General features: G+C 42.6%; 1 protein-coding gene across 4 annotated transcripts in view; it reads right to left on the bottom strand.

Annotated features, from left to right (window-relative positions):
• Positions 1–12414, bottom strand: part of LOC112994481 (netrin receptor DCC) — a 547074-nt gene that overhangs the window by 96409 nt on the left and 438251 nt on the right. For all 4 annotated transcript variants that reach the window (XM_026118858.2, XM_026118859.2, XM_064499826.1 and 1 more), the window contains exons 13-14: positions 6131–6272; positions 3855–3965 (exon numbers count right to left, since the gene is read on the bottom strand). In XM_026118858.2, the coding sequence (XP_025974643.2) occupies positions 3855–3965; positions 6131–6272 (253 nt within the window). The remainder of the gene's footprint in view (positions 1–3854; positions 3966–6130; positions 6273–12414) is intronic.

The following is a 12414-nucleotide window of genomic DNA, read 5'->3' as shown; positions in this document are numbered from 1 at the left end:
GGTATTTTATGTGCTTTCAAATGAATTCTTAGGAACACAGCAGAGGACTGCGAAAACCTGTTGTATCTTCAGAGAAGGCTGGCCAGGACATCACCAGTGTGAAACACCCAGCAAGTTTATAAGTCCTTTGCATTCAATTTCTTAAAATGGCAAAACCTGAGTCCTGTTTAAAGGCTGAGGAACATTCACTGAAAAGCGGCTACTCACAAACAGAAGGACCAGGCTGCACCAGCAGTGCCACTGCAAGCCAGACAAAGCTGCCATTTACCCCCATGCCAGTCTCACACTGGGCTTTAATGCAGAAACAAAAGTTACTTGAATAGCTATTTCTGAAGCGTGCTGTTTCCAGAACAAAAGGACAGAAGTGTTTCTTGCAAGACCCAAAGATAAAGCAGCAATTTAAAGCCTTGAAATAAGAAGTTGAACAACGTAGCAATACTGAAATTCCTTGAACATCCTAAAAGTAGCAATTGTCAGGCGGCAAATGATATCAGAATATTCAAAGACCCTTCTGGCTTCAAACAGTAATTTTTACATCTCACACAACACAGATTTCAATTGCAGTACAAACACCTCCAGGCAGCTGCTAGATTACAACTATTGTATTCAAACATTTCATTTTATTTATTTCAGACAATTCAAATATGTGATTCATGCATTTCAGAGCAAAACCACCACTTCTTGTTCCAAAAAGTAAACAGTAGCTTAACTTCTTGCTCCCTTCTTCCCTTCTAAAATGAAGCCAGGACGAACAACATTCTTGATGCATTTTCGAAATGTTTCATAAACACCGGGTTATTGGCCGTTTGGGGAAGAAAATGCATTTGTTGAGACAGGAGGCAGCTGAGAAAACCCACAACATCCAAGATCTTTCTCGCTCTCTTCAGCTTTCTGTTCTCTCTATATTAAGTGCTTTTAGTTACATTTTGATTAACTTTACTGTCCAAGAGTCTCTGGAAAAAAATGTTTTTCTTACGCTGAAACAGCTCTAAATTTTTGTGCTGTACATTACACATCCGAAAATGCAAAGTCAAAATCAACTATTGCTATTTCCAAATTTTTTTTTTTTGTTTTGCTGTTCTCTTTACCAAGAATCGCGTTTTCGGAGGACGGACCGCTGCCAGATGCAACGTGCAGCCCCGGCGCGGCTCTGCCGGCGGCAGCTTCCCGGCACTCGCGTGCCCACGAGCAAGTCCGCGGCACCATCGGCTCCGCGCCGGCCTCGCCGGAGCTGCCCGCCCGGCAGGTTTTTGGTGCCGTCTCCCGCGTGCAGGACTACTTACGGGTCCCTAATTCCACCGACAAGCTGGAAAAACGCGTCACATTTGGGTCACTTTAGCAGTTTCCTTAGACATTCACAGAGGCGCGTTGCACAAAGTAAGGGCGGTTTTACTAATACAATTTTGTTCCCATATTTCTCCAGTCACTTTTCAGTTTAAATTACAACGCAATAGCAGTCTAGCCTGTCATGCTCTTAAAGCACTAATTTAGAGCTGAAGTTAAACTATATCACTCTCTAATATGTGTAACAGCTTCCATCTGTTCAAGGCAGTAATCAGAAACCAAGCATCCTAAACCCATTTTCTGGAGGATACCTTCACAAACTTGATCAGAGAGTCTCTTGCATCCTCGCTTAAGCTGTTTGAAATCAAACCCTTTGGGGAAAGTACTGCTTGCTTTCTTTCTTTTCTTTTTTTTTAAGCACAAAATTTGAGGCTTAAAATAAATATTTAAAAACTTCCCAGCTGTCAGTAAAGGCACGCGAGCTTTCTAGGGAACCTTGAGGAAGCAGCTATGTTTGGATTTCTAATCACTTTAACAAAACACACTAATTAAAATGAGTATCCATCGGGAATTAGCGTAGTTCTCCAGGATGCTGTTTGTCTTCACGTTGCTTACGCCAAGCCGGCTTCCAGTGAAAGGAAGAGAAGCTGCATTAGCCGTAACAGCAGAGCGGGAATTGCAGTAACAGCAGAGCGGGAATTGCAGTTAGCAATCTGTGCAGGAGCACTTCTCCTGTTCAGCTGACACTTGCAGGACTCTGCGTAACTGCAGTAATAACTAGATTTCTCCCCAGGGTTTATCAAAGCATCTTGTTGCTAAATACATATCTATTATGCAACACCGTGCACTCCCCGCATCAGACGGTTGCAGCTTCACTACGATAATTCATTGCTATTGCAAATGCATGTAAATACAATACATGAACAAAATGTCTTTGCTTTAATTTATTCATGTGTGCCTAGTTCCATCGCGTGTCTCCCGTGATTACTCTATTAACATCTTTGCATGCATACATATATTTGGGAACAAGAACTTCAAAGGAATTTAACGTGTACGAAATGCAAATCAAAACAAACGTGTACAAATGTGTTACTTTCTTCTTGCATACCGAGGTGCGCTCAGAACGTGCATTTTGCTCCTGACAGTGAAAAGTCAGCTGCCCGCGCCTTCACAACATGATTTCTGAAACTGCTGTCTATCCCATTCATAACTGGAAAGATACCACGCACCACGGCACCTTGTCATCAGTCAATATAGTCACAATGCTTCTAAAGGTGTCGTCCTTCATTTAAAATGCTGATGAGGAACTACCTGTACTGGTTGTCTTATTTTGTGTGCCGTGTAATGCAAGCAGTCACTCCTGGTCTACTGTAAAAGGCATCTGGACACATTGGAAAGGACATGAAACAGGCAGAGATTTGTTGTGAGGGTTGCTTCCGAGATCATAAGGCAACCCGTTCAGCCAAAAGAAAGCCAACATCAAGCACTGTGGTGCATTTAAACTAATCATTTATTTATTCTTTCATCCAGCTTGCCTTTGATCCTTTATAGGTGCTTCATTTTGTTTTAAAAATTATAGCCATTTTCATCAGTGTTCTCTTATTTTCTATTCATCTCCTTTCTACTACATACTTGCTTCTCATCAGTTGTGTGTAGCTTTGCCATGACTTCCATCTGTCAGATTCTTTGTTCCATTTTATTTGCACTCCAGTTAATTTTTTTGGTAGACTTTTTCATTACTCTCCTCCTATTCTTCTCAGTCATTTTATCTAACCCTTTCATTTCAGTGTTTCCCCCCCCTCCCCTTTTGTGTCAGCATCTGCACAGATTCACAAAGCCCACAGTTTTCAGGTACCTGCATCCCATCATCTTTCACTAATTATTCAGCTTCACTGCCAACCTGAATTTCTAGCATCTGCCAAAAAAGGCTAGGAAACAGTAGTCGAGATATTTGAATATTTATTTAGTGCACTGCTAGGACTGTTGGTATTATTTTCATTGTTTCTTTGACTGATTACGTTTTTGATCTATGAAGTTACAGATTCACATCACAGTATTATTTCAAATGGCCATGACACTCAGGAACTAGAGTCTGGTGAAGAATTATTACAACAAAGGCTTCCGACTCCTTGGTCCTGGCGATAACAGGGAAACACAACAGAAGGCATATGGGATTCAAAAGTATAAGAAAGCAGCTACTGGGTGGTTATTTCCAGGGTTAGATAGTTGCTTACTTTTGCAATTGCAACACACGCTGCAAAGAAGAGCAAGACTGAAAACAAGGAATCCTGAAAGCTTTTGTGTAAATAAAAGAACAGAAAAACAGGAAGTTTTTTCCCCTTTTCCATGCCTCTTCACCTGCTCAGAAAGCCATGCAGTCTGGGCACCATGAAACACTCTTCCTCTCAAAGAAGCAGGCAACAGCCTCTATTATCCTTATCCCGGGAATCTCACCCCTCACCTTGACAGCACGCTGGTGAAAGTGCTGGGGGACGACTGCAGTGACACCTGTCAGCTACACGCGCTACGAGGCTTTGGGCGATAACAGCTTTTAAATGAGATGTATTTACCGTCAAGATCGTTCTCCGGCGTTTCTGCCGTGTACCAGTCCGAGGGGGGTCCGGTCCCGTTCACCGTCATGGCAGCGACCTGGAAACTGTACTGGCTTCCTTTCTCAAGTCCTATTAAAAAAATAAATAGATAATAATAAATAAAATCATACAGAAAGAAGAAAAAGAAAATTAACAACATTACCAAAGTTTGCAATAGATTTTCGGTAAAATGAAATTTCAAGTATTATTCCGCTGGATTAGCCATCTGCGATGCAACACGTAGGGATGCACCTGGAAAGACCCCGAGGCTCAGCTCCTCGCCCAGCTCCTCCCCTGGTGCCTGGGTGCCCGCTTTGAGGATGGTGCTGCACGGCACACGTAGGTGCCGATGATGCCTGGTCAACGCGTGGGCAGAGGTGCAGCCCAACGGCTCCAGAGGGAGGATATTATTCATTCCGAGAAACGAGACTTTGACCAAAGCAAAAGCTTCAAAAATTCATCAAGGGCCACACTGGCCAATGACTATTTTGGGCTATAATTCTCATTGGTTGTGCTCATGCATATCAAATTAATGGCATTCAAATTAGTAGAAAAATGAAGAATTTTTTTTACATGACTAAGCCATTAATCACACGTTTAACAAAAACAGCTCACTGCTCTTAAAATGCAGGGATCTACAAATACTCTTATGCATAAAATTTACTGGGTAGGAACTAGGTTGGCAGCTCCAGAACGGTTTGCTTTCCAGGGCTCAGAGAAGAAAGCATGAAGTCCTGCCAATATTATGGGATGAGCATGAATTCAGAAACATGCATTTTCCTCGGCGGCTAAAGCCATCAGAAAACCATTGCTGCAGCGTTCCTGAACTTGCCACATAAACTTTCGAGCCTCGAAGGCAGGGATATATGTTTATCTTTTTGCTTAGTCTATACTGACCACGAAGCATAGAGAAATTCCATTTAATGGCAAACCTTCTCTGGAGAAGAACGTTCAAAATTAAAAACAGCAGTTAAACATTTAGCTGACATGGAAGCCTACTATAAAATTGATAGCAGCTATTTAAAAACCTTCCCTGTATCTCTAAACTCCTTTTCTGCTGCAGATGTTCTTATTATCCTGCAAAGCGCCTGCCTACCAAGGAGAAGATTGCAACAAAGATCTGAAGCGCCTACACGTTAATATTTAAAAGAGCTATTCGGAACAAGCACGTCACTCAGTCTCCGGCAATCACAATATATGCGTGCAGAAAGTAATAATGAGGTCTGGATATTTTTCTTAATTGCTTTCTGAAATACGTATTCCCAGGCTTCTTAACAACCTTCTGTGTTAAAAATATTTGCCAGGAAATAGATCCCTCCCTACTCGTCTAAGATGCTTAATGCACTATCTCCCCCCTAGAAACCACTCTTCTGTTCTGCAGCTATTAGTTACCTCCCCGCACACGTAGTCCCCAGCGGTACGGGGGCCATTAGCCCAGGTAACACTATGAAGTCAAGATTTCTATATTTAATGTCTTCCTCATATCAAAAGTTTTGCTTTTCTTTAATTAAGAAATAAAATATTGCTTTTTCCTTCCAAAACAGTACATGAATTTATTTATTCTGAAACACACAATGCAGAATTACTTCCAATTCTCACAGGTAACACTGCTATATGTAAAAGTAAATATAAGGCAGGACAGTATAGGTCATTTGACATGAAATTATGGTTATACTGAATTCAATGGCAAAGGTGCCACTGACTTTCACAAAGTTCAGTTTTCACCCTTGAGGCTCTGCTGCTTTCTTGGGCAACATATTCTGCAAAAATCCCAATGAAATATAATTTTCACTTATTAGAATTCACTGTTACCCTTACGATACTGATCTGATTACTCATTCACTGCAATTACAGCTTGGCTGTGATCTACTACTGCACTTTTTAATTTTGTGAGGAGATATTTTTCCACCTAAAATCTTGGAAAAGAAACCGGAGAAATGGATATTTTTGCACCCATAAGGAAATCGGAGATGCTGACTGAGTGTTCTAAGAAACTATCCGAGGCTTAAGTTACTGAACACAAGAAATTTGGCTTCAAAATTGCTAATGAAAATGATAAAATCCAGAAGACAAACATACAATAAAAGCATTAAGGAAAAGATAGGGTAAAAAAATATAAAGATCGTCTTTGCACAACACAATAAATGCTACCTGCCAGCAAAGAAATCGATGTTCCCTTGAAGTGAAAGTATATTTTATTCCCAAAGCATTTAATTCATCAAAACCTTGCAAGGCTGTAGCACGCGAACACTGACCTGTGAACAAGTACCAGAGGTTGTTTGGCTCCAGTGTTTCAATCTCGCCCCTGCGGGTAGTCTTTCTATGTCGGATTTTATAGCCTGTAATAAATCCATTTTGTGTACCTGGTGGTGGAGGCAACCAGCTCACTTTGATGCTCTGTAACAGAGGAGATATTAACGTTGAAATTTTTGCGAAGAAATGACAGAACTAAAGCACATAAAATGAATGGAATTATAAAGAAAAAAAGAAGAGAAGAACATGCTTTTTGTTTGTTTTTAATAACAACACGGACCCAACTCGGTCACTTTTTTCAAAACAGGTCCAACTCAAACCCGAAAAGACTCAAACGACGGTATGAAGAAAGCCATGCGTTCAGCGGCAGCACGTACCAGCGGATGGCTACACACACAAGGCAAATGTTTGCCCTTTTCAGGAATTTCTCATTTCAACAGGCCACGAGAAGACCGTACTAAAAATGTCAGCTCAGGGGTTAAGCAGACACCACAACTCATTTCACTTTTCAGCCCACAGTGCCAAGGCTCCTCTTTCCGACTGCACGATAAAAATACCCATCTGAAGAGTTCTAACCATTTTGAGCCATTTTAATTCTACGGACTTTGGCGGAGACATTCCTGCACCTTCATTGTAACAACATAAAGCAAAGAAGGTCAAACCTTTTGGGAGGAGACTTATTGCTTATTCCAGCATGTAAGAAAATCTTAGCTGAACCATTCACCAGTCAGTAGGAACATGATCTAGACCAGGAACTCCTTTTTTTCTAAATATTGCACATCTCGCCTAAGTTGTATGAAGGATCTTATCTCGGTCTAACAGCCCAAATCAAAACCACTGCTTCGGGATGTCCCTTGGTATATTCCTCCACTGCTGTATTCCCACCTCTTCTCGGCCCCAGGGTCTGCAGGAACTTTGTCCCTACCGCTACAGAAGCCATCTGACCCCTCCAGCCACCTCTCCTTGTACCTTTTCCTCTTCTGCTGTGGCCTTGGAGAAGGTCCATGGGAGGACCGGCGCCAGGTCGGCACGAGGCTGTGCCACGGGGCTATGCAGCAATGAGAGCTCTCTTTTGCATTCGGTTCATTTCCTGAAAACCCCAATGCTCAACCATTATTTTTCCTACTACAGACTTTTAACAGCAAGATCTCCTGCCTGCACAGCGGCAGCCTGCGCACATCAGCAGGGACGGACAGCAGGTACCTGGGCTTTCTCTGTGCCACTTGCCATTTAACCACGCTGAATTTCGTTTCCTCTTTCAACTCCCAGTCAGCACAGCGAGGTCTTACCGCAGCTTTTAGCGGGCAGCTTTCACTTCTGCTACGCTAAATAGCTAAATGCTGTTTCCTCAATGTTCCTCCTCGGCATTAAGCAGCACGGACCCCAGCGCCGTGCAGCTCTGCTGCCGGCATCCCTCGCTCGAGAAAAACCCACGCCTGTTCCCGTCGCTACCTTTTCCGTTGCTGTTCTTAAAGGGATCTTTTCCCCTTGCACTGCAGCAACTCCATTTCTTTAGGAGCCTTTTGTGAGGGACCTTATCAAAAGCCTTTTAGAAATACGAGTCAACGATATCAACTGGATCTCCTGACCATGTGCTCAGCGATTGCTTCAAAGGACTTTAATAGGTACGTGAAGCATGACTTTCCTCCACAAAAGCCGTATTGATTCTTCCCCATCATATCATGTTCATCCCTATGTCTATTCATTCTATTCTTTATTACAGTTTCTACCAATTTGTCCAGGAAAAACACCAGATTTACTGGGCTGGACTGATGAGAGAGCTGATATTGTACAACATTAGCATTTCTTTCCTAAAACAATCTGGGCCCCAGCTGTTCTTTGCAAGCCTCCAATCCTTTGAGAGTCTTTACTCAGCAGAATATAAGGTATTCAGGATATAAAGGGTATCTTACGGAGCAGTGCCTCACAAATGTATCCACACAGTCTTTTATAGCACTGTATTACAAATTTTTGGACACAGAAAAGTTGACTGCATCACAGTGGATAGTTTTTGACTAAATACAATTTATTACCATTATTGAGTTGCTTAGTCCCTGCATAAATATGTTATAGCACATTTCAAATTAATTATTGCAATAGCAAAATCAATTTTCATGCACATGTTGCCTAGTGATTTATTGTTACAATCAATTATGCATTTCAAAATCAATACTTCAAGTTTTCAATGCTGAGTAAAATAATGTCGAGTTCTCTGCATTAGGGCAGAACAAACTCCATTTTTCAATTCAAGGAGTGATTATGTTAAAAACAGATTTGGTCACTTTGCATATTGAAATTGCCTACATATAAAATGTTTATGGGAGAACGCGAACGCCCAGAGAGTGGCTTTAAAACATATTTCTGTTGACAGCTCTGAGGACACATCTATGTGTAACTCATTGTTCGATACTGGAGCACTCCCAACGCTTCCAATTTCTGCACAAGGTTGTGCTGAGCTCTCATCATGCCCATGGGGACTTCAGCTTTTGTGTGTGATCCAGCACAGCTACAAAAAAAAAGCCACTTTGACCAGGCGCTGCCCAGTTCCTCTGGTACAGCCGAGAGCAGAGCATCTGGACACCTTCCCGGAGAAGGGGAGGGAAGAGCAGCTCCATCCTGCTGCCCCTTCCTCGAGGAGCAAGAAAAGCTCCTCCGAAGCTCCACCTGCCCCTATCCTGCAACACTCACCTAAACAGGATGGAAGATTAAAAAAATGCTGGCACTGTATGTCTTTGCAGAAAGGTGATAACAGAACCCTGAAAAGTTATTTATACCAAAACCAGGAGCATCCCAAGAAGCTGAAGATAAAAAAAATTATATATGGGGAAGAAATGACTGAGAAGCAGAGGGATGGGAAGGCCTTCATGGACCTGTTGCACACCTCGTGCAGGTAGCTGGCTGCAGGAATGATTTGTAGATTGGAAAATCCCACTGGAAGGGACAAAATCACATTGGTCTCAAGCTGGAAAAGCCAACTGCCTCCTGCATTTGCCCAAAGCACTGTCTACAGGAAATTTAGAAATTAAACAGCTGATACAAACAACAAGTGAAGCTTGAAAGAGATAATTGGGAAGACATTCTGATGACCTGGAGTTTGAGTGGTGATTTCTGGATCGTTGTGTCCCCCACTAGGGTTTCAAAACCACAGCCTCTGTTTTGTCAACGTATTCAAAACAAACGTGATTTCTGAGCTCCACTGAGTTAAAACAGTGAGGAGGCATCAAGAGAAGGATTTGCTCTACAGGAGGGCTAACAGCAGCATCACGTCGTGTTCAGAGGAAGTGCTCTTTGGACCAGGATCTGGTCGAACCAAGAGCTTGTGGCCCAAGGGAGCCGTGGTCAAGGACCAGACCCGCCACAGGGTGCTCGATCCCCAGCCCAAGGAAACCCGTCTGAGGCACCGAGGAATTTTACAGCTAAAGCAGCAGTCAAGAGTTGGTGTCCAAACAGAGCAGAGGACGAGGCCTGCTGCGCAGGGACACGGCAGAGCACACGCACAGCTACCTGTGACATTTGCACGCTCATCACTTTTAAGGATTAGGGAACTATTGCAGCTACGCTATCCGCAAGCATGGATCACATTAGCCATTTTTTAGTAAGCATCCACCATCTGGAGCTGCTCTTTTCACCGGCAAAGCCTCGCGCAGCCTCCCATTTAAGCTAGAGGAGAGCTCTTAAGAATGACCCCTACTCTGATTTTCTGACTGCAGCGACAGACAGCTCGGAGCAGTTCCTGCCAGGTTGTCTCCACAAATAATTAGTTTCACTGTGTAAATATTAAGCCTTTTTTCTAGCCTGAATTTGACACTTTAATTTAGTGGGTGGGGGGACAAAAAAACCCGACTTCCAGCACAAGCATCCAAGCACTTGGAGCTGTGACACCTCCAAGCGCTGCTCAGGCTTTACGAGACCCCAACCATCCCTGCCCCTTCCTTGAAGGCATCAGTGCTCCATTTCCCCGCACACCTCCCGGGAGCAGCGGATTTGAGCCCACGCTCAAGGCAGAATAAATAAGATCTTCTGTATGATTAGAGAAAAAGCAGGTTCTTTATACATCTACCTAAAGCTGTCACTGTAATAGTAGCAGTTCACTTTCACCTCAACCTGGTCTCCATGGACACCACAACGATGCTTTTTATCAATAGTACTTAACATGCGGCCCTTTGCTCCAGGAAAATCAATGACTGAGGTTCTGGCGGGCCTCTTGTCCTTTCTTCTGCTTAAGAGAGAACATAATAACTACTGCTCTAATCCCTCACGTTTTATCCAGGGGGCAACTAGCAGAAAGAAAATATTTTATTTCGGTTGTACTAGGTTTCCTAAGGAAACCATAAAATGAAGTCAGCTTTCAAACTGATTTTATGAACCTTTTAGTCCTTCTTGAAACATAATGCTGAAAATTATTGTAAAAGGTTGCTTGTCACCACTGTTTTGCCAAAATGATTCTTCTTTTCGTGAGAGCGTGGCCCTGCCTTGCACCCGAAGAAAATCATCCCACATAGCTCAAGGGGAGCCGGTACATCCAGCACTTGCGCTGCCCTCGTGCAGAGTAATGAATGTGCTGGATGTCTCGAAATGGCCCTGTTGAGGAGGAGTCCCCATCCTACTGAGGAGGAGGAGGAGAACATCTATGTGACACCAGCTCTCTAAAGGCTATTTTTTTACAGATTGCAACTACACGGCACGATCCCTTCCATTTCAGCTGTATTTGATAAACTTCTGCAGGGAGAAGAAGAACCATTCTAACTAAGCCTGAGCTGAATCTTCACAATCTTTTCCATAGTTTCCAAAAGCACAAGAGATCTTTATTCTCACACTTTCATGATTACTTAGTTAGAAATCCACGCAGAGTAAGGAAGAATTGAAATACCATCTCTGCATTGATCAGAAATGGAGACCATCCAAAAACTCATACATCTCATCAAACCAAACTTTCTGCAAGTCCATCAAAGACTATTTGTCAGTTTAATTCAGTCATTAGTCTTCTGGACATACATGTTCATGAACATGCAGAGATTACTAGTATTAGCAACTGGCTTTCGAGATACCTAAGGTCTGTAAAATGCTGTGGCAACACATATTAAATATTATTAACAACAACAATTCTGAAGTATCAGTGGTTTAAATACATCCAGAAGGCAATCGCTCTCCTACTAAGGTTGGAACAGGACTGTGGGCTTGAAGAAATTAAAATTTAAATACTAGCATAAATAAACTGGGCCTGTCAGAAGTAAGGCTCGTAGCCAGAAAAACACCACTCTGCAGGAGACGCAGTTACAAATAATTACAAGCCCCTGGTGCACTTAACAGAAAGTTTCAGGACTAGTTTGACTCATCTTTCATGCTTAATAAGGGACGCAGGAACTGGCGACGTACATCAGCCCGGGAACATCTAAGGCAGCGGCACGTCCCCCAGAAGCGCTCCCAACGATCTGCCGGCACACAGAAGCCATCCCGCGCCTCCGGGAACAAGCCTTTCGCTGCCTGCCAAAATTCATGCCGGTCTCTAACTGCGGCGCTTTTTTACCGCTGTTAATTAATCCTGGCCTCAGCAGTCTCCCGCGAGCGAACGCCACGTTCAAAGGCGTTCAGGTTTGGGCTTTGCTAACAATTAAATCAAAACTGCTTGAACAGCTCCCTCATAGAGAGAAAAAAAACCACATTATTTCCCAAATCAGGTATGTTTTGAAAAGCAGCAGGACTCAGAGACGCTTAGAAAGAGGACATTGAAAAAAAAATAAGTAAAATCCTCAGGTATATTTTAAAGCAAGCTAGTGCTTAAGCTCTTCAGCAAATGTTTTCATTTGGCCTGAAAACATGAAAATCAATGTGTCACTTGTGCAGTAAGATGTGCTAAGCCTGGCATAACTGCAAAAATAATAGATTTCACCAGGAAATTAAGCATCGTGAGGTAAAGTAAAGGGCTTAATGATCTCATGCTCTGCTATGTACGAGTTCCCTCTTGAAAGAGGGGCTGCATTCCCAAGAAATACATGGTATATACCATGCATGTGGCACAGAAGCTGACTATACTAACACTATATGCAAAATCAAATCTATTTTGGAATCACACCTATGGAGGTTCTGTACGATGCTTTCTATAACATGAGGAGGTCTGATTTTGAACAGCTTCAAGTCCTCTATTTTCAATACTCTGGGAAAACAAACTAAGATCAGTTATTGGAAAAGGCCAGCTGTGGCACCATTTAATACAACATTGAATGTTTTCACCCTAACTGGAACTACAATCACTTGCTCTTGCAACTACTTTTTTTTTTTTTAAAGG

Source organism: Dromaius novaehollandiae, chromosome W (genome assembly GCF_036370855.1).
Source record: "Dromaius novaehollandiae isolate bDroNov1 chromosome W, bDroNov1.hap1, whole genome shotgun sequence".
Lineage (NCBI taxonomy): Eukaryota > Metazoa > Chordata > Aves > Casuariiformes > Dromaiidae > Dromaius > Dromaius novaehollandiae.
This window is presented reverse-complemented; position numbering and strand designations above follow the sequence as displayed.